This window comes from Macaca fascicularis, chromosome 8, assembly GCF_037993035.2.
Source record: "Macaca fascicularis isolate 582-1 chromosome 8, T2T-MFA8v1.1".
Classification (NCBI taxonomy): domain Eukaryota; kingdom Metazoa; phylum Chordata; class Mammalia; order Primates; family Cercopithecidae; genus Macaca; species Macaca fascicularis.
In genome coordinates, this window is record NC_088382.1 from 80,537,079 (window position 1) to 80,564,580 (window position 27,502).

The window sequence follows — 27,502 nt, forward strand, 5'->3', positions numbered from 1 at the left end:
ACAATAACATAAATTCTAGTTGTATAAATTAGTTCCCCAACCAAATGATGCTCTGCCATATCTATGTGCATACATGATTTCCTCCAATTGGAACAATTCTCCCATCTACCATACAAAAACCCCTAACTTTGCCTACCATGTACCCATCTTTTAAGACTGAGCTCAAGGTCCTCTAAGCAGCTTTCTATAACTCAGCCAGGTAAGCTCCTCTTCCTTTACTCTAGCACATGGTAATTGTATGTCTTCATAAATAAAATATGAGCTTCTTTTGTTTACCTTTGTATCCCCGGGCCTGGCCCAGTACCCAGGACAAAGCAGACATTTAATGAATGCCATTGTTTTGGTTAAAGCTCTCAGTTGCTAGACTCTTTCAATAAACAATAAATGTACTAGCCTTCCATTATCACCCCTCTTCCAATATATCTAATTACAGTCTGCAGTATCTGAAGTGGGCCATGGTACTATAAAAAGACAATGATTCCATGGCTTTTACGTAAGATTTCCTCAGCTCAGAATGCCCTTCTCATCCCTGTTCCCCAACTTCTTCCAAGAATAGAGGTAGGAAGTCCAGAATTAATTGCACTGGTTCAGGCAAGAGAGGATGATGGCCTGGACTAAGGAGTATTGGTGGGGTAAGAGGTAGTGATACATTCTGGAGGTGGAATAGGCATTAAGTACTTGGTGAAGATTTGGTTATAAGAGGAGGAAGAGAAGCATATCAAAAACAAATCCTGGAGTTTGAGACCAGCCTGGCCAACATAGTAAAACCGTGTTTCTACTAAAAATACAAAAATTAGCTGGGGCTATAATCCTAGTTATTCAGGAGGCTGAGGCAGGAGAATCGCTTGAATCCAGGAGGCAGAGGTTGCAGTGAGCCAAAATCGCACCACTGCACTCTAGCCTGGGCAACACGGTGAGATTCTGTTGCGCAAAAAAAAAAAAAAAAAAAAAAAAAAAAAAGAATAAATCCTTTGGCCTCAGCCTTGGCTGCACTGTTGGCTTCCCTGGTTTTGAGGCTCTTGGACTTGGATTGAGCCATGCTACCAGCTTCTCTTTTTCCCCAGCTTGCAGGTAGCCTATTGTGGGATTTTGTCTTGTAACTGCGTAAGCCAATTCTCCCTAATAAACTCCCTTTTAGATACACATTTGTATTATCGGTTCTGCTCCTCTGGAGAACCCTAACATAGTATCATTCAGTGATATTAAGTACATTGACAGTGTTTTGCAATCACCGCTACCACCTATCACCAGAACTCTTTTCATCTACCCAAACTGCAAAACTTCTTATATGAAACACTAACTTCCCATTTCCCCTTCCTCCTAGTCCCTGGTATCCACCATTCTTCTTTCTGTCTATGAATTTGACCACTCTAGGCACCTCCTATAAGTACTATTGTATAGTGTTTATCTTTTTGTGACAGGCTAGTATCACTTAGCATAATGTCTTCAAGGTTCATCCATGTTGTAGCACATGTCAGAATTTCCCTCCTTTGTAAGAAGAAATACATTCCGCTATATGTGTATAGCATATTTTATTTATCCAGTCGTCCTTCAACAGACATTTAGGTTGCTTCCACCTTTTGGCTATTGTGAATAAAGTTGCTGTGAACATGGATGTACAAATGTCTGTTCAAGTCCCTGCTTTTAATTTTTTGGGTATATAGTCAGAAGAGAAATTGCTGACCATATGGTAATTCTAAAGGTTTTTTTGAGGAAGTACCATACTGTTTTCCATAGTGGCTACACGATTTTATGTTCCTATCAGCAATGCACAAGGATTCCTCCACATTCTTGCCAACACTTGTTATTTATTTATTTATTTATTTTAATTTAAAATTTTTAATAACAGCTATCCTAATGGGCCTGAAGTGGTATCTCAGGGTTTTAACATTTATCTAATGATGAGTGATGATGAATATCTTTTCATGTGTTATGGGCCACCTGTATATCTTTTGTGGAGAAATGTCTATTCAAGTTCTTTGCCTATTTTTCAATTAGGATGATTTTGTTTTTGAGTTTATAGTTATTCTGTAATAAGAACCAGTTCTAGGAATACGGGTCTAGGTCTTCAAAGCATGAGAATAAGTGTATTAGAATGGCATGAAAATTCTAGGGACCTTGGGAAAAGAGGCAGAAAGAGATGAAGCTGCCAAAGAAAACTAAAAAAATGTTAAGTCTGGCTGGGTGTGGTAGCTCATGCCTATCATCCCAGCACTCTGGAAGGTTGAGGCAGGAGGAATGCTTGAGCCAGTTCAAGACTAACCTAGGCAACATAGTGAGATTCTATCTGTATAAAAAATAAAAACATTAGCCAGGTGTGGTGCTGTGTGCCTGTAGTCCCAGCTATTCAGGAGGCTGAGGTGGGAGGATTGCTTGAGCCTGGGAGGTAGAGACTGCAGTGAGCTGAGATTGAACAATTGCACTCCAGCCTAGGTGACAGAGAGACTGTCTCAAAAACAAACAAAAAACTTTTTAAAGTCTCACTCTTTAGAGAAGAGTAAACAAAATGCACTCAGAATTCCGGGCATGTTTTAGTATTGTAGTTTGAGAACTGTATAAGTAAGCACTGGTGGACTGCCTTGTGAACCTAACCACTATATAGGAACACTACTTATATAAAAATATAAAAAATGCCCTATGTTATAATCCTTTAATTTAAATGTAAACTTTTGGTAAATAATTCATGTATAAGCTGATGACTATTTACATACTAAAATTTAAACTTGGGAAGTATGTTGGTTGCATTAATGGATTACAGAAATAATTACTCATTATATAATACTTTAAATTAGGAATTTAATATTTTTCAATCACCAAAAATTCATTTGCATGAATCATTTGTGGTATACCAGAATAAGAAAATACACATGATACAGAGTTATGGAACCAATAGATAGTCATGATATAGTTGATAGAAACATCAAGACAAAGCAATTATGTACAGATAGAGACAAGGGTTGAGAAAAGAGTAAGGGTACATAGAAATCTGTGCTGTTAAATAAAGTAGCTATAGAAAACAGTATTACTGATCACTAATAATAGATAACTGACCACCAAAAATAACATCAAGTTTAAATTGGATAAATTTTATTATTTTTAAAGTAACCATTTTATTGAATCTATTGAAAACTGATAAACTATTAGATTTTGAATTTTTGGTAAAACGTTATAAAACCAAGGTTAGAGAAATAACCTATCATATGGTTGTATAGTGTAATTCATATATTTTAGCATAAATATAACATTATTTTAAAGCATATCTAGGGTTATTTTCAATGTTTTATACTTTTATACTCTCTATAAAATAACCTATAGTTAAGAAAACATACCATTTTCTCAAAGCAAAATAAAACAAAGGTTTCTTTAATCTGAAACTAAAGATGAGCTTTCCATTTCTTGTCAGGATCTGTGCTGCTAACTGTAGAAAGAAAATCAGAGAGTAAAAATTTAACAATAGATAAGTAAATGCACTGGATTTTAAGTTACCTTGTGGCTAGAAAAAGTACTCATTCTTAAAATAATTTTGTTGCTCAATATAAAGTTGGGTATTTTTGGTACATGTAAAAACATTGCTAAGGCTTCCACATCAAATTCAAGCTTAGAATTCTGGCTTTTAAGGATTACATTTCTATAAATTATTAGTTTGACAAACTAACACTAGAAAATAATTACATAATTACTGCTTTAACATCTCTGAGTTTACTACCTTTACCACTGTTTAAAACCTTTGGCTGTTCCCAAATCTACCACATGTAAAATTCTTCGTGGTTTTTGGGTCTGGGAGAATAGAAGTTATCTTCCTACTACGTGTCTTTGATTGCCATTCTGGTGAGTAAGGATTGGAATTCCAACTGAGATTCTAATTCCCATGGGAGCCTTTGGTTCCAACTTGTGGTCAACTGGCCCTGTGCTACTGACCTTCCTAGCGTCTGTCTCTCTCCAATTTAAAGTGATATTCATGGGAGAACTCTGATGGGTATTATTTTTCCTCGAAGGAAACTAAGGCATCTGTAAAAATATTTTAAATGCTGGTAACAGAAGAAAATTTGGAAGCATACTCACATATTTTTCCTTCTTTTTCTAGTTTTTTCAAATGAAGCAAGAGATTACGTTTAGCCATTTCATGTAAATTCTCAGGAGTATTCTAAAAGAAAAATGAAGGTGAAAAAAATTCCTTCTTTTTAAAAAAAGAACAGTTAATTTTTTTGAAAGCTTTGAAGAAAAGCAAAATGTAACAAAAGTTTATCTTAAACACATTTTTAACTTAACATTTTTCACAATTTCACTTTGTATACATCTTGTTTTATATTCTATCTATACTCCTATAGATAGAATAGGTTGTAAGTGCCATAAAGACAGTAGCAGTATCTGTTCTTTTTTTTTGAGACAGAGTTTCACTCTTGTTGCCCAGGCTGGAGTACAATGGCGCGATCTCAGCTCACTGCAACCTCCGCCTCCCAGGTTCAAACTATTCTCGTGCCTCAGCCTCCCGAGTAGCTAGGATTACAGGGGTGTGCCAGCATGCCTGGCTAATTTTTGTATTTTTAGTAGAGATAGGGTTTCACCACATTGGCCAGGCTTGTCTCGAACTCCTGACCTCGGGTGATCCACCCGCCTTGGCCTCCTAAAGTGCTGGGATCACAGGCGTGAGCCACCATGCCCGGCCCAGCAGCAGTATCTGTTTTGTTCATTACTGAATATTCAGTGTTTAGCATAATAATACATAGCAGAAACACATTAATATTTTATGAATGAATAAATGTAAAAATTATTCTTAGAATGTTTTCATGATGCTACAGACAGTTGGCCCTATAATTTATTTATTAGGTTACACGGTAATATCTTTGTATAGTTTAATTTAAATTTAATTTTTAGAAAAAAGTTTTTGGGGTGGGCGCAGTGACTCACACCTGTAATCCCAGCACTTTAGGAGGCCTAGGCAGGCGGATCACCTGAGGCCGGGAGTTCAAGACCAGCCTGACCAACACCGAGAAACCCTGTCTCTACTAAAAATACAAAATTAGCCAGGTGTGATGGCACATGCCTGTAATCCCAGCTACTCGGGAGGCTGAGGCAGGAGAATTGCTTCAACCCGGGAGGCGGAGGTTGCAGTGAGCTGAGATGGCACCATTGCACTCCAGCCTGGGCAACAAGAGAGAAACTCTGTCTCAAAAAAAAAAGTTTTTGAGATACAGTCTTGCACTGTCACCAAGGTTGGTGTGCAACGGTATGATGTCGGCTCACTGCAGCCTTTACTTCCCAGGCTCATGTGATCCTCCCATCTCAGCCATCCGAGCAGCTGGGATCACAGGCATGTGCCACCACGCCCGGCTCATTTAAAAAATTTTTTGTAGAGTTGAGGTTTCACTATGTTGCCCAAGCTTGTCATGAACTCCTGGGCTGAAGCAACCCTTCCACTTAGCCTCCCAAAACGCTGGGATTACAGGGGTGAGCCACTATGCCTGGCCACAAAAGCTTACATTTTTAACCTCTAAGCTATGCTACCTAGACAGCAGACATCTAATAAACATTTGCTGAAAAACTGAATTATACTGAATGCTATATAGTGCTGTCAATACAGTGATATTCTCAGAGGCCACTGAGGTGTAAGGCTCTTTCCCTACATACTACTTTACTCATGTTCTTTGATTTTTTTTTTTCCTTTTTCTCCATTGTTTGGCATTGCTACTACTTCTCACTGCTTTGCTACTACTTCTCACTGTTACCATCCCAATATTTGTGTCTAGCAGGTCACCCCGCCTTTCTTGGTGCAGGCTAGCACACGAGATAATCAAGATGGCTAGAATAATCCAAAAATTATTACAAAATGTAATCATCAGGCTCTTGGTAGTTCCTCCTAAATAGGCAGTTTCTCCTACAATAATCAAGTATATAAAGTTCAATGATGGCTCAAAATGGCTATCTTTGTTCTCTAAGGCCAGTTTTTGTTTAATTTTAGCGCTGTAGAAAGTTTAGGTTGCTGGTCTCACATCTAGAAAAGTGGCATAACTTCTGATCTGGGATATGATAAATTTACCATTTCTATAGTCTACTAAATAGATAATTCTGATAAATCTGTGACTACATACAAATAAGAAAACTGAAAATTACCTTGTAAATAATTTTTACAAGCTCCATTACTGTAAATGATTTCTCAAAGTTCTCACGAAATAATGTAAGAATTTGCTGCTCTCGGATATTTCTGTGAGAAATGTATTCTTGAATTTTAGCTTCAGCATTATGAATTACTGGGCCATGTCCTGAATTAAAATAATTATGAGTTACTTCAGCCAGATAAAAAAATACTAAGTACAACAGAAGCTAACTCACTCTATGAACTATTTGGAAAGCTATACAGGTGAAAGAGATTTAAAAATTATGTACAATGCCCCCCAGTTAGAAAATTATAGCAAATACAATCTATAGAAAATATTGTGTACATTAAAAATAGGAATAAAAATTTAACAATAAAATATAGCAATAAAAATAGCAACTACAATAATAACAATAGGTAATGTTTATGGAGTGCTCACTATGTGCTAGGCACTGCCCTAAATGATTAACATACATTATTCTTACAAGAATCCCATGAAGTAGGTACAATTATTATACCTTTCTTATGGCAGAAACTGAGGCATACGGAGGGTAAATAATCTGTCCACAGTTACATAGCTAAGAAGGGGTAGAGTTAGGATTCTGACGGGATCTCTTAACCACTCTGTGCTCTTGACCATTAGGCTAAGCTTATAAAATACTGCAAAAGGAGAATGTAAAAAGCAGTTTCATGTACATGACCAAGCTCTATTAAAAATTCACAAGACCCACAGTAGAACTTTAAGAATCCTATGTATACGCTTATGTATGTCAGAAATTTTGACAACCCAGATTAAGTTATACTATAATTTACCTCCCTTTTAAGACAGTACATATTAATATTATATATTATACAAGTCTGGAAGAATGATGTTCTTGAATATTTGAGAACAAAATATTCAGAAGCAGGCTAACCTGTTATGGGATCTGGTTAGACACAGACCTATCATTTATTTGCTGTGTGGCTAATAAATGAGGAATTATCTGAATCTCTCCAAGCTGTTTCTTCTGATGTGTGGTGAGGAAACCACTACCTACTTTACAGGGTTTTGGTGAGGATGACAACTGTAAAGGCCCTTGCACAAAACCTGATGGCTAGAAGGCTTTAATATTATGGTAGCTATGGCTACAGAGCATAATTTACATATAAACAACTGCTGTGCTAGTAAGCCACTTCACTGGATTCATTAAAGCACTCTAGAATCTTTACTAGGCAGCCTCTCATTAGCTTAGCCTGAATGTGAATTCACCGAACGTCTGCCCTCTTCTCTTTAAAAATAGCTGTCTTTAGCAAAAACAAAGCAAAACAAACAAAACCCCCAAAGCTATCAGCCTGCAATCCTTTAACATCATCATATTAATCTAAATGCCTAGCTCTACTGTATGTTTTTTATTTCCCCAGCAGTAGGAACTCATCACAGAGTATAAATGTGTTGAAGATACTGGATGGATGGATCTTTCAATGGGTTAGGAGCGAGTTAGAAGAACTTAGAAAATTAAGTGGCCTAGTCCCTTTTTCCTTTTGGGCCTTTTTGTTGGGTCCTTTCTTAGCTTTTTTTTTTTTTTTTTTGAGAAGGAGTCTCACTCTATTGCGTGATCTCTGCTCACTGCAATCTCCGCCTCCCATGTTCAAGTGATTTTCCTCCCTCAGCCTCTTGAGAAGCTGGGATTACAGGTGCCCGCCACAACGCCTGGCTAATTTTTGTATTTTTAGTAGGGATGGGGTTTCACCATGTTGGCCTGGCTGGTCTTGAACTCCTGACCTCAGGTGATCTGCCTGCCTTGGCCTCCCAAAGTGCTGGGATTACAGGCATGAGCCACTGCGCCTGGCCATTTCTTAGCTCTTAAGATGAAGGAGAGATTGATATTGTAGAACAGTCCAGTGAGATCTGAGATACTAATATGTTTCTCTTTCTGGAGAATGGAAATAAGGATTACCATTTTATAGTTGATATAGAAGCTATTGGTATTTCAATATTGTAAATTAAAAAAACTAAAGCTCAGAGGTCAAACATTACCCAAAGTTACACAGCTAAAATGTGGTACAAATACAAATCAAGTTAACAAAAATGACAGTGGCTTATGGAATGAAAATATTTTCCCATTTCAATGTAAGCTTATTTCTTTGCACAGTTCTATTAATAACTGTATGTTGAAAAATAACCCTCATATCTTTATCAAAAGTTATTAATATGGCTCTCGGCCTTCTCTTTAACTGCACAGCTAGAGAGGACTTAGGGGTGTATTTTTTTCCTTTTTTTTTTTTTTTTTTTGAGACAGTCTCACTCTGTTGCCCAGGCTGGAGTGCAATGGCGGATCTTGGCTCATTGCAACCTCCACCTCCCAGGTTCAAGCAATTATCCTGCCTTAGCCTCCTGAGTAGCTGGTATTATAGGTGCCTGCCACTATGCCCGGGTAATTTTTTTATTATTAGTAGAGACAGGGTTTCAACATGTTGGCCAGGCTGGTCTCGAACTCCTGAACTCGGGTGATCTGCCCACCTAGGCTTCCCAAAGAGGGGTATATTTTAAAGAAGTAGTTTATATGTTTTTTTTTTTTTTTTTTTTCCCGAGACAGAGTCTTGCTTTTGTCACCCAGGCTGGCACACAGCGGTGCGATCTCGGCTGACTGCAACTTCCATCTCCCACGTTCAAGCGATTCTCCTGTCTCGGCCTCCCAAGTAGCTGGGATTACAGGCGTGTGCCACCACGCTCAGCTAATTTTTGTATTTTCAGTGGAGACGGGGTTTCACCATGTTGGCCAGGCTGGTCTCGAACTCCTGACCTCATGATCTGCCCGCCTTGGCCTCCCAAGTGCTGGGATTACAGGTGTGAGCCACCGAGCCTGGCCTTATATGTTATCTCTTCAAGGCCAAATACATACAGAGACAAGCCAAAATGAACCTTCCTCATCATCTGACACAAATGGTTTGCTAGGTTTGAAAAACTATCCACTTTGGCATGCCTGTAAACCCAGCACTTTGGGAGGTTGAGGTGGGAAGACTGCTTGAGGTCAGGAGTTTGAGAACAGCCTGGAAAACACAGCAAGACCTTGTCTCTATTTAAAAATACAAAAAAATTAAAAAATTACCCACCTGGATATATAATATCAGCTTTAATTTTCAATAACTCTTTTAAAGAGTTCATATAATCATAGAGGTCTTCAAATATCGTTGTTCCTTCCCCTAGGATGCAGTCTCCAGAAAAGATAGCGTTTTCTTCCTCTAAGAGTAGAGCCATATGATCATCAGTGTGGCCAGGTGTATATAGAACTCTGGTTGAAAGAAGAAATAAGGAATAATAACAATTATGAACTCAGGCTTAGAAGAAATTCTGAGAAGTAAATTATTCTCTATCCTTATCTTTAGACACAAATAAACAGATGAGTTAAAAAGCATCTTTTTTTTTCTTGTACCCACTGAAAATTATCATTAGAAAATGCTCTCCTTCAACTAAACAAAGATTCTCACTCTGAAGTAAAATTTAATACTTTTCCCACCCTTTTTTTTCTTCTTTTTTTTTTTTTGAGACAGGGTCTCACTCTGTTACCCAGGCTGCAGTTCAGGGGCACAATCACAGGTCACTGCAGGCTCAATCTTCCAGGCTCAAGTGATCCTCCCACCTCAGCCTCCTGAGTAGCTGGAACCACAGGTGCGGGCCATCAAGCCTGGCTAATTTATTTTTATTTTTTGTAGAGACAGGAGCTCACAAAATTGACAGGCTGGTCTTGAACTCTTAGACTCAAGCAATCCTACCACCTTGGCCTCCCAAAGTGCTGGAATTATAGGCATGAGCCACCTCGTCTGGCCTCCTACCTTTTTTCTTATTTTATAAGTAATAAGCACTGATTATAACAAATTTGGAAAAGAGAAAAGGAAAGTATTTAAAAGAAATGAACATCAACAACCATTTCTATTCCTCAGAGGGAGTGCTTTTATTATTATAGAATATATATTTATTTTCTATGCATATTTATATTTTAAAAACAAAACTGTGATATTGTTTTAATACCTGATTTTTGAATTCTTAACTTACTATATTGTATTTTCCTACATCACTATATGTTTACATCATTTTCTACACACACACACACACACACACACACACACACATATATATGTTTGTTTATTTTTGAGATAGGTCAAGGTCCTGCTATGTTTTCCAAGCTGTTCTCACCCAGGCTGAAGTATGGTGGCGTGATCCTGGCTCACTGCAGCCCTGACCTCCTGGGCTCAAGCAATTCTCCCACTTCAGCCTCCTGAGTCGTTGGGAGCACAGGTATGTGCCACCATGCTTGGCTAATTTATTTTTATTTTTTGTAAAGACAAGGTCTGTCTATGTTGCCTAGGCTGGCATCAGTATATACTTTTCAAAGACAAGTATTTAAGTGCTTAGCACAGTAGGTGGCACAAAGTTGCATGCTTAATAAATGGTAAAAAATTTATTTAATTTTTTTTTTAAAATAAAAAATTTATTTTAAAGCTTAAACTTTCTTAACAGGCAGCAGGTGGTCAGAAAAAGACTCTTTAATCTATTTTTTTGCTAATTAAAAATTTTAAGAACAGAGTTTTTATTTTTTTATAAATTTTACCCTACATAAGAAATTTATATGCTTTTGTTTCCTTTTTCCTTTCCTCCAATTTTCAGTTTTTGTTGACAAAACTGATTATAATACTTTTAAAGTATGACAGGTATTTTATTTCAAAATTTCTTATTTACATTTATATTGTTTTGTAACTATGCCAACAAGAAACCAGATAAACAAAAACTGAGTTCAAATAATCTGTTCTGCGAAGCACCCCCTGACTTCTCAGCAATATACAGACTTAATTCTCTGTACTGGTCACCGTTGCCTCTACATTATTATTCTACTTTGAATTATATACTATTCTGTAGGCTTCAGATTGTTTTGTTTACTATTCTACCTCACAAGATTATGAGTTCCAGAAGGGCAGGACTCTCATCTCATTTTCATTTTTATATACCCAGTACTTGGCACTCAGTAGTAGCTAATTTTAGTAATAGATTGCTTTCCATGTGCCAGGCACTGTCTTCAGGGATTTACACATATTACACATTTAATCCTTACACTACTTTGGGTTAGGCATTATTAACCTCTCTATTTTACATTTTACATAAATAAATCACAGCAAATAGTAATAAATGTCTAAAGGAATATAGTTTAAATTATATTTTATTTAGTTTAAGAGGATAATTACCTGTCTATTCTAGTCAGTATTGAGTTATTATGTGCTTGGAATATATATCTATTTCTCTATCTGTATATATAATTTTTTGTTTTTATTTTTTTGAGACAGAGTCTCACTCTGTCACCCAGACTGGAGTGCAGTGGTGCAATCTTGGCTCACTGCAACCTCTGCCTCTCAGGTTCAAGCAATTCTTCTGCCTCAGCCTCCCAAGTAGCTGGGACTACAGGTGCTCACCACCATGCCTGGCTAATTTTTGTATTTTCAGTAGAGATGGGGTTTCACCATGTTGGCCAGGGTGGTCTCAAACACCTCACTGACCTCAAGTGATCTGCCCGCCTTGGCCTCCCAAAGTGCTGGGATTACAGGCATGAGCCACTGTACCCAGCCATGCTTGGAATATACTTAATAAATCTTCACAATAACAGAATATTTTGTGGGAACAGGGTAAATGTGATGACATATAGATGAGTGATAAGTGACTTATCAGACAGGAGAAAATGGAAGCCTAAATAAGCAGCGGGGAAAGCTGAGAACCAATCAGATTTGCACTGCAGAATTCCTCAAAGTCTAAGGATTTGGGAAATCTGGAAGTGGAGGGTGAAGTGGAAGGAAGGTGGCTGAAATAAGAAGTCTATTGAAAGTCTTTTTAACAAACATTCAGATCCTCAGAGTCTCTTCCCACTTTGAGTTGAGAAGTGCCCCAATCTCACTAAGGGAAACGCTGGAGGTTTAATCTTTGAAGAGGGTAAAACAAGGCACAGATGGAGGAAGAGACAATATACTAAAAAAAAAGGAAGATTACAAGAATATATGTAGATTCCTATGCCTTCTTTCCACACTCAGCTTCTATAATTCTGGCAGCCAGGCCTTTACCCTACATGAAGATTAGAAGAGTCTTTTTCTAAGTTATTTTACCAACTCAGGAAGAAAGACTCTACGATACCAATGATGGAAGGTTCCCAACTGAAGAGCTCATCCAGATTATCCTACAGTGAGGCTTAAAGCCTACAGAAGACTCCCCCTCACATTCTCAGAGCTCCCAAATAGCTCTGTAGTTTCCATCAGAACACAATTAGTAAACATCAGAAGATAATCAGGATTACTAGTCATCTAAGGAAAGTCATGTTGAAGACAGTGAATAAAAACGAACAAGCAAACAAAGCAGTTATGAAGAAAATTTCCAAAAGAACCAAACCCCATAGAATATAATATCCTCAGCAAAAAGAGAAGAAATTGCAACTATGAAACAAGAATAGGGTAGTATAAAAGGAACATTTCGGAAACAAAAAGGGTTCCTGAAAATTACAAATCTGAGAACAGAAATAAAAACATGTAGTAAGGTTAGGTGATAAAGTTAACAAAAATCTCCCAGAAAGTATAGTAAAAAGGCAAAAAGATGAAAAATGAGAGAGAAAAAAACAAAGTTAGAGTAGTACAGGAGTTCTAACAAAATAATAGGAATTTTAGTAAATGAAATAGCACACAAGAGATGACAGAAAATATGCACCTCAAGAAAAGTTTTGGAACTGAAGGACATGTTTCCAGACTGAAAAGGCCTATCACGGATTGACAAATACTCTGCTTTGACTAAAACTATAGTCAACTCCTCTGAGTTTTTTCTGATGATGGGACTCAGAACACACCACCGCCAAAATATGGCACCTTTGCATGCTGAGTATTTTAAGATGAAGGAATCACTGTGAAATTTCAGGATACAGTGGACAAGAAGGAAAAAAGCAAAAGCCAGGGACCAAAAAAGTTAGCAACAGAAGGGCTTTAGCTTTCTCTATGGCAATATTGAAACCAGAAGGAAATGAAACCTTGCAGACAATACTGAGAAGGAAAAAGACTTTCAACTTAGAATCTATACTCATAAATACCTTAAATCAAGTTAGATGAAAAAAGACTACTTTTAGACATCTAAGGTCTCAAAAATTCACCATTTCTCAGGAAGCCATTGGAGGTGGGTTCCTTTAAAACAGAGGGGGTTTTAAGAAAGTTATGGGCACTGGAGAGAGGCAAAGTTCCAGAAGCCCCAGGTGAGAGTGCAGAGAATTCTGAGATGACACCAGCACCAGGCCTGGAGGAAAACAAGCCGAGACAGGAGCAAGTTATTAGCTGGGAGGCTTAAAGGGAAGGTTCTTTCAGAAGATGAAATTGAGAGAATCCATGATACATTTAAACACCCTAAGGGAAGATTTATATACTCAGAGTTAAATTAGTGATAAATACACAGAAAACTATCCAAAATAACAAAGCAAAAACAATAACTAATTGCAGGAAAGCAGGAAAAGTAAGCATAGTTTACTACACAGTTCAGCTGTAAAGTGTCTACAGTCGTAACAACATCAACACCGAATGCTGATCTAACCAGCATTATGACAGGTTAGAGGACAGGAATGGTGTTCAAAAGTGGGAGAAGAGGAAAACCCAATTCTAATTTTTTCATAGTGGAAAGTTAATAAATATCTCAAATTGAAAAATAAGATGTAGCAAAGAATCAAATAGTCCTCTAAGATTTGTAACTGTTACTCCCCCACTGTATAATTTCTTTCTCCCTAGATGCAACTACTTTCACCTCTTAGCTAATCATTTATGTCATTTTTCTGTATGTTCCTATACAACAAAACCATACCATTAAAGGTAATTATGTGTGTCTCTCTTCCTTGAGACCTTGATGAGCCTAGTCATGATATGTAAATGTTTTCAAGTTTGGATTTTAGATTCTAGAAGCCACACTAATAAGTAAACCTTTTGAAACATGTTTTTTAAAAAATTGTATTATTTTTAAGAGATGAGGTCTCACTCTGCCACCTAGTCTAGAGTGCAGTGGAGTGATCATGGCTCACTGCAGCCTTGAACTCCTGGCATCAAGGGATCCTCTGGGATTACAGGTGTGAGCCACCATGTAAACCTGTCTTTTTACAAAACGATCTGATTATAGTTTAATTTAGAATACAAAACTCGTTTAGGCCAACCTTATATTAAAAAATAATCTATAAAAAGTAGTATACAGAAAAAAGTATAAAGCTATTTGTGTTAAGCTTAACTCACAGGACCACATTATTAATTAAAGCTCTAGTAAAAAGATGTGTGACTGTCATTAGAGCTAAAGGTTCAGTATTTTCACAGGATAATTCTACCAAACATTTAGAGGTCAGATAATTTCACTACTATGTACTTAAACTCTCCTGAAGCATAGAAAAAGGTCAGGTACGGTAGCTCACACCTGTAATCCCAGCACTTTGGGAGGCTGAGGCCTGAGGTCAGGAGTTTGAGATCAACCTAGCCAACATGGCAAAACCCCGCCTCTACTAAAAATACAAAAAGTAGCTGGGCGTGGTGGCAGATGCCTGTAATCCCAGCTACTCACGAGGCTGAGGTAGGAGAATTGCTTGAACCCAGGAGGTGGAGGTTGCAGTGAGCCAACATCGCACCACTGCACTCCAGCCTGGGTGACAAAGTGAGACTCCATCTCGAAAAAAAAAAGAAACAGATAAAGCCCCAAACTGACAAAGGTACAAAAAGAAAAATACTACCCAATTTTATTAATATTCTAAAAATAATAACCAAAATATTAACAAAGAGAATCCAAAAGCACATTTAAAGATCATGACCAAATAAGGTTTATTAAAAAATGCAAGAATGCTCCAATATTATAAGACGCCTGAAAATCATAGTAAAGATATGGAGGAAACTAATAAGTTCATCTCCCTAGACAGTGAAAAGACATTTGATAAAATTCAACTCTTAAATAAAAGTATTTAAGAGAACTGAAATGACTATAACTTAGGGAAGTTTCTCCTTTGCCATAAATATAAAAATCAACCAAATCCTTAATATTAAATACTGAAACTGTAAAGTCTTTAAAAAATCGAATAATATAATAGATATAAGGTATAAGATATTAGATACTAATGGGAGCAATTATTTTTGAAAGGCCAGTGTCTGACATTAAGAACTATTATGCTTTTATAGTTTCCAAGGGTATATTTCATATATTGCAAACAATTACTATATTATAGTTGATCCAATGGCAAGGTATTAAAGAGCTGTTAGAAATCATCTCTTTTGTCTGGTTAAACCTGTTGCAAGCTGTTAATAGAAGTATCCAATGTTATATGAAAATAATTCCAAGGGGTGTATTTCCAGCCAACTATATAAATATGTGTCTGTGTGTGGGGATGTGTCATATCTTGTGGACAATCTTATGAACACATAGAATGCATTAACAAACAGAACCCCAATCTTTCTCTTTTTAATCTACAAAAACTCACTTGGAGAACCACTCTTCATCTGAAAACTGTCTTGCTTGCAATGCCTCCTTCATTATCAGCCCTCCCTGACCCCCTAACACACCAGAACTTAATTGTTTTCTGTGCTATAAACAGAACACAAGCACCAGGGTTTCTTAAATTGGGGAATCAGTAATCTCAATTCTCCAGTCACCTGGGTGGCTGCTGTAATTTGCATAAACCTGTTAAAATTCACTTCACACAGGCAGGAGGAGAAAAGGAAATGACATCAGAGGTGCTTTGCTAAAGGTCCCAGGAACTGCAGCTGTGGCCTTCCTATTTAGCAGGTAGAAAATTTATCTAGTTTTGTTACTTCTGTGATAGAGTGGACTTTGTAAGGATGACTCTCTTAGAGAATTCGGGACAGTAATCAAAAACTGTCAGATTGACTTTTCTTCAAGAAATTCAACTTAGCTTGCTAGTTTACATCCAGAATCAAATTCTTACGAAAAACCTTTCTAGTTTTCTGCTTTTTACTGCAAGGGTTCTTGGTGGATATTATCTCTGTCCCTACTACATTTTATTTTATTTTTTCAAAGTTGGCAAGTAGGCAAGATCAACTGGCCAATGAATACATGAGGACTGAGGCAGATTTTAACCTTCTACTTATGCAACTTTCGCTGAACAAAACTCTTAAGTGCTGTTATTTATGTAGAGTTGAACTCTGTCTAATGTCTTTTCACCAGCTAGCTTAACAGAGGTTTTGCTTAAAATATTACATGTTAATATTGAAAACAATTGGGCTTTTCTGACTTCATAAAAGTGAAAATTGAAAACCACGGTCATCAGGAAATTAAATGCTTTATCCAGGCTTTAGCATAATGATAATTTATATTTTGAGAAAAGATTATTTACAACTAGTCATCTTTAAAATGTGTCTGTTTTTGATTCTTTTTGTCGGTTTTCCCCTTAAATCTTTACATAGATTCCCATCAGAGTACAGTAAAACAGAAATTAAATAGAATTCATATAATATTTGAAATCTTTGGCATCAATTCACTCCAGGAATCCAAGACAGTACTCAACTGAAGGGGAAGCAAGCATAAGGGAGATTTCTGGGACACTGATACTGTTCTGTTTCTTCATCTGAATGCTGCTTACGGGCCTTGTTGAATTTCTGAAAATGCATTACTTTGTACATTTATGCTATGTGATCTTTCCTGTTTATATATTATACTTTGATAAGAAGTTTTTAAAAAAATGTCCTGTTCCACCTGGATGGCAGTTAACATCCAACAGCGGCATATGTTTAATCTGGAAAATTAGGTACAGCTCTAAGGAATACCCATGATTCTATGATAACTGTGATAAACCAGTACTGTGATTTCCAAATCTTTGAGACAGAAGAGTCAATAAACCATCTCTACCCCTTTCATTAACTTGGCCTAGGGCTGGAGTGCTTTGGAGGAAATTTCAGTACTATCAAGAATACTTTTTGAGAAGCAGTAATATAATGTTTGTTTTCCTTTGATGTCATGGGCAAATTATATAACATGCTATTATATTTTCTTTTTTTTTGGAGACAGAGTCTCGCTCTGTCACCAGGCTGGAGTGTAGTGGCACTATCTCAGTTCATTGCAACCTCTGCCCTCACAGGCTCAAACAATCCTCTCACCTCAGCCTCCCAAGTAGCTGGGACCATAGGCACACACCACCATGCCTGGCTATTTTTTTTGTATTTTTGGTAGAGATGGGGTTTTGCCATGTTACCCAGGCTAGTCTCGAACCGCTTGCCTTGGCCTCCCAAAGTACCGGGATTACAGGTGTGAGAAAACACACTTGGCTATATTTTCAATAACAGCATTGTAAGGAAACTGCCCAGAAACTAGCAGGTTTCTAAACTACATTTTGAAAACCACAGCAAGTAGAAAAAAGGGGGCACCAGTTTAAAAGAGGACATGGACATCTACTACTTCATTTTCTCTTACTCATCTGTTCATTTATTTGCCTCTTTAAAGATACTAACTATATGTAAGATAAATATTCAGTGCCTTCTGTGTGCTAGAGGCGAGGATGTGAGGATGAACCTGGTATCTGCCTGTATCAGAGAATGGCTATCTAGTTACTAAACCCATTTCCTCTATTTTGCTGGGCATACAGTTAAAGTATATTTTCCAGACTCCCTACAGTTAGGGGTGGCTTATGACTGAATTGACAGCCAATGCAACAGAAGACTTGGTCCATGAAAACCTCCCATGCAATATCCCTTCCATGCTTTTCTACCTGCTGGATTGATTAAGCTGCGCATGGCAACCTTGAAAAAAAAGTCTTGAGGAGGGTAGAATCACAAGATGGAAGGAGCATAAATCATTACTTGCAGAGGGCCACTGGCTAACTGATAACCTTTTTGGGACTTTATGGGACCAAGAAATAAATTTGTTTCCTATTTGAGCCGTTAAACATTTCTGAGTTGTTTTGCTATCGCAACTGACATTAACTAATATTGTGAACTTAAGGAGCTGATTCCTTTTTAAGGAGACACTTACCCTCCTCCACAAAACCATAATACAACTTGATAAATGCTATTATAGAATAACATTTATACAAAAGCGGAATAAGAGCAGTTAATTTTGCCCAGAAAGCGTTTTTGATATAAGTAACATGTGAACTGGGCTCTGAAGAAAAGATAAAAATTTACCAGGGAGACAAGTAGTGGAAAGGGGTGATGTAAACAAAGGCATAAACAGGCATAATATGCCCAGGAGTATTTGTATATTGGCTAAGTGTTTTTGTGAGGGGAGTGGGAACTAAGACCAGAAAAGTGGCCTGGGGTCAGACTGCGGTATGGTAAAGAGAACAAACATTATCTTGTATGCAGCGAGAGTCACTAAAAATTTCAAGTAGCACAATGTAGGATGGTAGGCTAAAGGGGAGAGCTGGAGACAGTAAGATAAAGGAGGAAGTACTGGTAGTGGATATGAAGAAGGGATAGCACTGACAAATATGTGTGTGCGTGTGTGTGTTTGTGTGTGTATTTACCTATTTTTTTTTTTTTAGAGATGGGTTTCTACTTTGTTGCCCAGGCTGAAGTGCTGTGGCTATTTACAGACTCGATCCCAGTACTGATCAGCATGGGAGTTCTGACCTGCTGTTTCCTATCTGGGCCAGTTCACCTCTTCTTAGGCAACTTGGTGGTCCCCAGCTCCTAAGGTCTCAGAAGTCACCATACTGACGCTGAACTTAACATGGACATGCGATTGGCATAGTGCACTACAGCCGAGAATTCCTGGACTCAAGTGATCCTCCTGCCTAAGTCCCTGTGTGGCTGGGACTACAGGCATGTGCCACTGTGCTCAGCTGACAAATATATTTTTTCCATAAGTTATTGGGGTATAGGTGGTATCTGGTTACACAAGTCCTTTAGTGGTGATCTGTGAGATTTTAGTGCACTCATCACCTGAGCAACATACACTGTACCCTATTTGTAGTCTTTTATCCCTCACCTCCCTCCCACCCTTCCCCACAAGGCCCCAAAGTCCATTGTATCATTCTTATGCCTTTGTGTCCTCATAGCTTAGCTCCCACACATCAGTGAGAACAAATAATGTTTGGTTTTCCATGCCTGAGTTACTTCACTTAGAAGAATAGTCTCCAATCTCATCCAGGTCACTACAAATGCCGTTAATTAATTCCTTTTTTTTTTTTTTTTTTTTTTTTTTTTTTTTTTTGTGAGAGGGAGTTTCGCTCTTGTTGCCCAGGCTGAAGTGCAATGGCACAATTTCGGCTCACTGCAATCTCTGCCTCCCGGATTCAAGCGATTCTCCTACCTCAGCCTCCCAAGTAGCTGGGATTACAGCCATGCAATACCAGGCCTGGGTAATTTTTGTATTTTTTTTTTAGTAGAGATGGGGTTTCATCACGTTGGGCAGGCTGCTCTCAAACTCCTGACCTCAGGTGATCTACCTGCCTTGGCCTCCCAAGGTGCTGGGATTACAGGCATGAGCCACCATGCCAGGCCCGTCATTCCTTTTTATGGCTGAGTAGTATTCTATCATATAAATATATCAGTTTCTTTATCTACTCGTTGATGGATGGGCATTTGAGTTGGTTCCATGATTTTACAATTGCAAACTGTGCTGCTATGAACATGAGTATGCAAGTATCTTTTTTGTATAATGACTTCTTTTCCTCTGGGTAGATACCCAGTAGTGGGATTGCTAGATCAAATGGTAGTTCCACTTTTAGTTATTTAAGGAAATCTCCACACTGTTTTCCATAGTGGTTGTACTAGTTTACATTCCCACCAACAGTGTACAAAGTATTCTCTGTTCACCACATCCACATCAACATTTACTGTTTTTTGATTTTTTGATTGTGGCCATTCCTGCAGGAGTAAGGTGGTATTGCATTGTGGTTTTGATTTGTATGTCTCTGATCACTAGTGATGTTGAGCATTTTTTCATGTTTGTTGGCCATTTGTATATCTTCTTTTGAGAATTGTCTATTCATGTCCTTAGCCTACTTTTTGATGGCCTTGTTTTTTCTTACTGATTTGTGTTCATTATAGATTCTAGATATTAGTCCTTTGTCAGATGTATAGATTATGAAGATTTTCTCCCACTCTGTGGGTTGTCTGTTTACTCTGCTGTTTGTTCCTTTTGCCATGCAAAAGCTCTTCAGTTTAATTATGTCCCAACTATTTATCTTTGTTTTTAATACATTTGCTTTTGGGTTCTTGGTCATAAAATCTTGCCTAAGCCAGTATCTAGAAGGGTTTTTCCAATGTTATCTTCTAGAATTTTTATAGTTTCAGGTCTTAGATTTAAGTCCTTAATCCATCTTGAGTTGATTTTTGTATAAGGTGAGAGATGAGGATCCAGTTTCATTCTCCTGTATGTGGCTAGCCAATTATGCCAGCACCATTTATTGAAAAGGGTGTCCTTTCCCCACTTTATGGTTTTGTTTGCTTTGTCAAAGATCAGTTGGCTGTAAGTATTTAGGTTTATTTTTAGGTTTTCTATTCTGTTCCATTGGTGTATGTGACTGTTTTATATTGGTACCATGCTGTTTTGGTGACTATGGCCTTACAGTATAGTTTGAAATCAGGTAGTGTGATGCCTCCAGATTTGTTCTTTTTGCTTAGTCTTGCTTTGGCTATGCGGGCTCTTTTTTGGTTCCATGTGAATTTTAGAATTGTTTTTTCTAATTCTGTGAAGAATGATGGTAGTATTTTGATGGGGATTGTGTTGCATTTGTAGATTGCTTTTGGCAGTATGATTTTCACAATATTGATCCTACACAAACATGAGCTTGGGATATGTTTCCATTTGTTTGTGTCAGCTGACAAATATTTTTGATGTAAAAACTAACCTGATCAGTGTAGTGGGCAAGGGGAGGGGGATGGTAAAGGTCAAGAGCAGTGCAAGGTAATCCTGAAGCCTCTGTCTAGAAGAATGAGTAAAGTCTTACATACTGAGAAAAGTGGATGTTCTGAGATCAGAAAACAGGTACAGATTGTGGGGGAGAGAGGAGTTCAGTTTTAAAACAACCGAGTTTGAAATACCATTTTGAAGCCCTCAGATAGGTCATGAGGTATGATTGGTCAAGTCTAAAACTTATTTAATTTAGGTATGGGTCATCTTTTGGAAGTGAGAATATGGGAAAGCCCTGAATTGAATTGATAGGTAGATCCCTAAGCCTCCTTAGGAGACAACACTAATTTTTTAAAGTGTAAATTCCATTTTTCAAAAAAATGGTAATCATATGATTCAAATAAACAATTTAATAAAGAGTGAGGTCTTTCTTTTCTCATTTCTCAAGCAACTCATTTTCTCCTCCCAGAGTAAGCAATGTTATTGGGTTTCTTTTGTATCCTTCCTGATGTACTCTTCACACATACCAGCACGTATGCATAAACCTTCTGTTCTTTTTTTTTGTTTTTGAGACAGGGTTTCATTCAGTTGCACAGGCTGGAGTGTAGTGGTACAATCTTGACTCACTGCAGCCTCCGCCTCCTGGGTTCAAGCGATCATCCCATCTCAGCCTCCTGAATAGTGAGGATTACAGGCATATGCCACCATGCTCAGCTAACTAAATTTTTTTTGGTAGAGACAAGGTCTCACTATATTGCCTAGGCTGGTCTTTGAACTCCTGGGCTCAAACGATCTTCCCATTTCTGCCTCCCAAAGTGCTGGGATCCTTCCATGCTTTTTTATGACACGTATACACAAACCCTTCACCTTCCCTGGCTAAGGGACATTTACTTACCTTAGAGTGGCTCCCTCAGTCTTAATCACGTCTCCATCTTTCAGATAAACATATTGTTGCTCTCCATTTCCTATAATTTCTTCTCTCTGAGGATTCCGTGGGAGTTTTTTAATGCAATAGGTAGTGTCTAGTCATAAAACATATAAAATATATTGATTCACACTTTAAATTATAATTAAGGCTTTTAAGAGATCAACTTTCATAGAGCTAACACTTGTGAATGACTGCATAAAATATTAACATTAAGAGACAATAGAAAATGGGATGAATTACAGCAGGTTATCTCTGGGATGTAACTATTTCATATCTTTCAACCAAACAGCTCTTCATTCTTTCATGCCCCTCTAGGTTTACAAGAAAGCCTCTATATTTTTTGAGTCACTCCTAGTTTATATAAAACATTTAAAAGTAGTTCTTCATAATCTCAGCTAGCTTTGGCATCCCAACAAGTGTTGAAGAGGCAGTAATACAGAACCTGGAAACTTTATCCAGGTGCCTAACATGTAGCAAAGGTGTCATACAGTAATTAATAACAAAAGGATGTTAGCATGAGGTCCTTGCTATGAGTACTGAAATGAAGCCCCAAAGCAGTGGCTAAGATATTAAACCTTTAAAATAAGCTTAATCTATACCACCCCTCACTGACACAAAGAAAATAAATAAATTAACCAATTAACAATTGAGTGCCAATTAACTAACCAGTATACTAGGTACACTGAATACAATCACTGTGATATCAAAGTTCTTAAAAGTTGCCCTGATTGGGAAACTAAAATTTACAAACATGAAACAAAGAACTATACTTGGTACCATTTAATGAATATTAAATGGACAATTCGGCTAATAAAGGCAGCAGGAGTTCAGAGAAAGGAGAGTTAGGAAACGATTTATAAATATGATAGAACTTGAGGTGTGACTTACAGGATGAGCAGGATGGGTAAAGGTACAGAGAAGGAGTTGTAGGTAAGGGGAACTGCATTAGGAAAGGCATTAAGTCCAGGCATGGTGGCTCACACCTGTAATCCCAGCACTTTGGGAGGCCAGGGCAGGCAGATCACAAGGTCAGGAGTTCGAGACCAGTCTGGCCAATGCAGTGAAACCCCATCTCTACTAAACATACAAAAAAATTAGCCAGGTGTGGTGGTGTGTGCCTGTAGTCCCAGATACTAGGGAGGCTGAGGCAGGGGAATCGAGTAAGCCCGGGAGGCGGAGGTTGCAGTGAGCCACGATCGCGCCATTGCATTCCAGGCAGAGCAGCAGTGTGAGACTCTGTCTCAAAACAAACAAACAAACAAACAAACAAACGCATTAAAATAAGAATAAACATGACATATGTCTGACAACATAATGCTATCAATTTTTCTACTGCAAAATACTGGCTGGGAAGAGTGGAGATAAAGTTAGATAGGTAAGATGAGCTCAGATCAGAAAGGGTCTTAAATTACCTTCTACAAAATAGAAGAATATAAACTTTATCATGTGTAATCACTACACATTCTTTAGTAAGATAATGAAATAGTGTTAACTCATGATAAATATGGCGGCTGTGGGTAGGGAGACCAAAAGGAGATCAGAGAGCCCAGGAGGGCAATGACTGCAATTTCCCAGCTGGAAGGTACTGAATATTAGGGTTAAGATGGTAGCACTGGAAATATGAAAGCAGAAAGAGATATTTCAGAGAAAAATGGACAAGGCACACGAATCTGCTAGTTTGAGGATAAAGGAGACAGAAACACTGAAATAAAAAGAAAAGAAACAACAACAAATACCACTTCCCCTTCCAACCCCAAACTCTATTATTTTGTATCTTAGAGGCCAAAGGAAAACAATGATATGCTTTTCTGGGAATTGACATCATATAACAAGATTGAGATATTGAGTTTTTTTTTTTTGTTTGTTTTGTTTATAAGCTGTATAATTTTATCTTTCAGTAAAGAAATGGAGGCGTTACATTTCTGCTTATGAGACCTTTAGTAGACAATTTAAAAAAATCACAATTATATAAAAATTACAAAATCAATGTCATACTATAACTTTGTATCTGTTTTCAAACTTACGTGCAAATATAAATGAAAACACATATCCTATTTGAGTGGTTGTTGGAGGCTGGGGATGGGGGAAATCACTGCAAAGCAGCACGAGGGGACTGTTTTTGGAATGGAGGAAGTGTTCCATATCTTGACTGGAATGGTCACGTAGGTATTCATGTTTGTTAAAACTCACCAAACTGTTCACTTAAAATGGGCATATTTTATGTATGTAAATTAAAGCTCAATAAAATTGATTTATGAAAGAAAAAAGTGGGCTATAAACATTTTAATTTTTCAAACTGAAAAATCTGAAGAGTTGGCTGAGGTGACAAAGCTAATTAAGAAATCACAGAATAGTGTTTTTTTCCCCCCGCAAACAGGGTTTCACTTTGTAGCTCAGGCTGGTCTTGAACTGCTGAGCTCAAACTATCCTCCTGCCTCAGTCTCCTGAGTAGCTGGGATTATAAGCACACACCACCGTCTCTGGCATAAAATAGTTTTTTAATTCACAAGATTTAATAGGTAGATTAAAAGAAGAGGTTTAAGACAAGATTAAAAGAGGCAAGACAAGAGAAGGAAAAGTCAGAGTGAGAGATTATAAGTTCCTGTGGTATACAGTGCCCTTAGATAGGAAGAAAGGAGCTAAGAGGGTAAGGAAGCTTGGTTGCCAGTTTTTTTAATAACTGGCCGCCTGGTGATATTGGGTGTGGTAGCTGAGATGTCCCAATTATAGTCACAAGGCCTAAAAAAGCAGATTTTTACAAATGTTTAAAAATACTAGCTCAATGTAAACGAGCGTGAATGTTCTTGACCTCCTTACTGTGCCCCGAATGTGCCAACCACACTCTCATTCCAGCATCTTTGCTCTTGCAATGCTGTTTGCCTGGCAGCCCTTACTGCCAGGAGCTTGCTCCTTCTCTCTGTCCACTCTGGATATAACAGCCCTTGCCCTTCTCCACTTTACTCTCTCTTCCCTTTCTCTTATTATACCTTTATTTTCCTGCATAGCACCCATGATGATCTGATCTATTTTTTTCTCTTTTTTTTTCATTCTGGTGCCCAGGCTGGAGTGCAGTGGCACAATGATGGCTTACTGCAGCCTCAGCTTCCCTGGCTCAAGCAATCTGTCCACCTTGGCTTCCCGAGTAGCTGGGACTTCAGGTGCATGCCACCATACCTGGGAAACTTTTGCACTTTTTTTGGAGAGACAGGGTCCTGCTATGTTTCCTAAGCTGGTCTTGAACTCCTAAGCTCAAGCAATCCACCCACCTTGACCTCCCAAAGTGTTGGGATTACAGGCATGAGCCACTGCACCCAGACTGATCTATTATTTATTTACCATTAACGTCCCTACTGGAATGAAAGCTCCATGAGAACAGTGTCTGTTTTGTTCACTGCCATACCCCTTGTGCCAAGAACACTGTCTGACGTATAACAGTAAAAGGAATATTTGTTTAATGAATGAATGAACGAATTTAGGTATATGATGGTGGGATGAGGAAATAAAGAGATGGAAAATATCAATACTGTATAGGTTTCAGGGACAATGAATTATCAATACAATGATATCTTCCCTGAATTTCAGCATATGTTAGTAACTGCCTTAAAGTTATAGAAGGCCTGAGATAATCTGTTAGAATGTGAACAATAAGAGCACCTACCTCACAGTTCCACATAAATTGTTTAGTGCAGTGCCTGGCACAGAGTAAATGCTCAACAGTTGTTAGTTATGATTGAGTCTGAATAGTAACTCACAGACTAAAGTAAAATTGAGGATTTGAAACAGAAATCAGGACTTTCCGTTCCTCCTTTGTTAAAACTAGGCACAATATTCAACAGTCTCATCAATTTCTAAAAGTACCATTTAAAACTGAGGCATTTAGTAAATGGTTTATAGACTACTTAGCTCTGTAACTGAAATAAATTATTCTCCAAACATGGCTTTCCTCAATGAGCTTAATGAATGTTTTCTGTTTACCATTATTGATGCTTTTACAAATATCTCCTATGCCTCCAGAATGATCGTGGTGCCAGTGAGTCACTACAATTTCCTGGATTGCTGTGTTAAATTCAGTTAGAGCCTGCTTTAAACAGCGGATATATTCTGGAATTGCTGGTTCTCCAGTGTCAATGAGGATTCTCCTGAAAATTAAATGGAAGATAATCACACAATTGGAACGCTGAGTTGATATTAGCATTATTTTGTACACAGATAATTTACATTAAAGAAACTGCAAAAATTATTTTACTTTCAACATGCTCAAAAAACAGCTATGTCACTTCAGCTTAACTACAGTAATCTCACCCTAAGAAAGTTTTCTGAAAAAAATTAGAGCTAAATCTAAGTCTAAACAAGGAATAATAGCAATAATCTTGAACATTTACATAGCAATTAAAGAAAACATGGCACCATTCCAAGGACCTTACATATTTTAACAATTGCATTCCTCATAACAACTGGTTAACATAGATATTTTATCATTATATTTAGAAGTAACTTGCCCAGGTTACTCTACAGATAAATGGCAGAAACATCTTTCAAACCCAGGTATTCTGATGCCAGAATATGTGCTCTTATCTATCTGCCTTTGAGATCTCATATCTCAGTATATTTCAAAAGTTTTATAGATACGAAAGATTTTGATTCGATGGCACCCCTAAAGGAACTAGTCTTTGGCACTAGATATAGAACTATATAGAACTTATCACTGAAGTTTTACATTAGCACCCTGACACATTAAAATGAAGGCTTTAGTGAAGCACGGGAAAAACGTCTGAGCTGTTTTCATTCTTTACTTAGACAACCCAATTAGCTGTTTTTTTTTTTTGTTGTTTTTTTTTGTTTTTTTTTGCTTGTGGTTCTGAATCTTCCTTATATTTTGTTTGCCCTTCCTCATGGTTTCATGAGGTGGCCTTTATGAAGTTTTGCTGAACTAAAGACATCAGGGTGACATGTGCCTCAAGATCCATTTTTTTTTTTTGGAGTCAAGGTCTTGCTCTGTCACCCAGGCTGGAGTGCAGTGATGTGATCTCAGCTCATTGCAGCCTTGACCTCCCGGGTGCAAGCGATTCTCCCACATCCACCTCCTGAGTAGCTGCGACTCAGGTATGCGCCATCAAGCCCGGCTCATTTTTGTAGAGATGGTGTTTCGTCATATTGCCCAGGCTGGTCTCTTAACTCCTGGGGTCAAGCAGTCCTCCCACCTTAGCCTCCCAAAGTGCTGGGATTACAGGTGTTGAGCCACCATGCCCAGCTCAAGATCCAATTCACAAACTTCTTTACTCGTGCTGTTTCACAGTAACACCTCACTAATTCATGCTGGCTGACAGATTAGCCTCGATGAAAAGTCTGAGTTATTCATTCATTGATCAATAACTGTTTACGGATTACGTAATATGTGCTACAACTTTGTTCTTGCAGTAAGCAGGACAAAACATCCCTGCTTACATTCAACTGTTGGTGAGAAGGGGAACTGCATATGACTGGAAATAAACAATAAAAGTAACATACAATAGAAAGCATTTTGCAAAGCATTAAAATTAAACAGTGAGTAACTGGATGGATATTTTTTATTGGTTGTTTTGTTTCCCTAACCCTACTCCCTGAGACCCAGAGCCAACAAAAACAAACTGGCCTCTCATAAGGGAGGAGGGCAATGGCCTCATAG

General features: G+C 37.8%; 1 protein-coding gene across 2 annotated transcripts in view; it reads right to left on the reverse strand.

Annotated features, from left to right (window-relative positions):
• Positions 1 to 2,778: 2,778 nt before the first annotated feature.
• Positions 2,779 to 27,502, reverse strand: part of LACTB2 (lactamase beta 2) — a 30,503-nt gene continuing 5,779 nt past the window's right edge. Inside the window, exons 2-7 of one of the 2 annotated variants that reach the window (XM_005563513.5) lie at positions 25,813 to 25,976; positions 21,805 to 21,931; positions 9,188 to 9,366; positions 6,112 to 6,260; positions 4,063 to 4,144; positions 2,779 to 3,418 (exon numbers count right to left, since the gene is read on the reverse strand). In XM_005563513.5, the coding sequence (XP_005563570.1) occupies positions 3,375 to 3,418; positions 4,063 to 4,144; positions 6,112 to 6,260; positions 9,188 to 9,366; positions 21,805 to 21,931; positions 25,813 to 25,976 (745 nt within the window). In that variant the 3' untranslated portion in view covers positions 2,779 to 3,374. The remainder of the gene's footprint in view (positions 3,419 to 4,062; positions 4,145 to 6,111; positions 6,261 to 9,187; positions 9,367 to 21,804; positions 21,932 to 25,812; positions 25,977 to 27,502) is intronic. The other variant, XR_012416931.1, reaches the window with a different exon arrangement.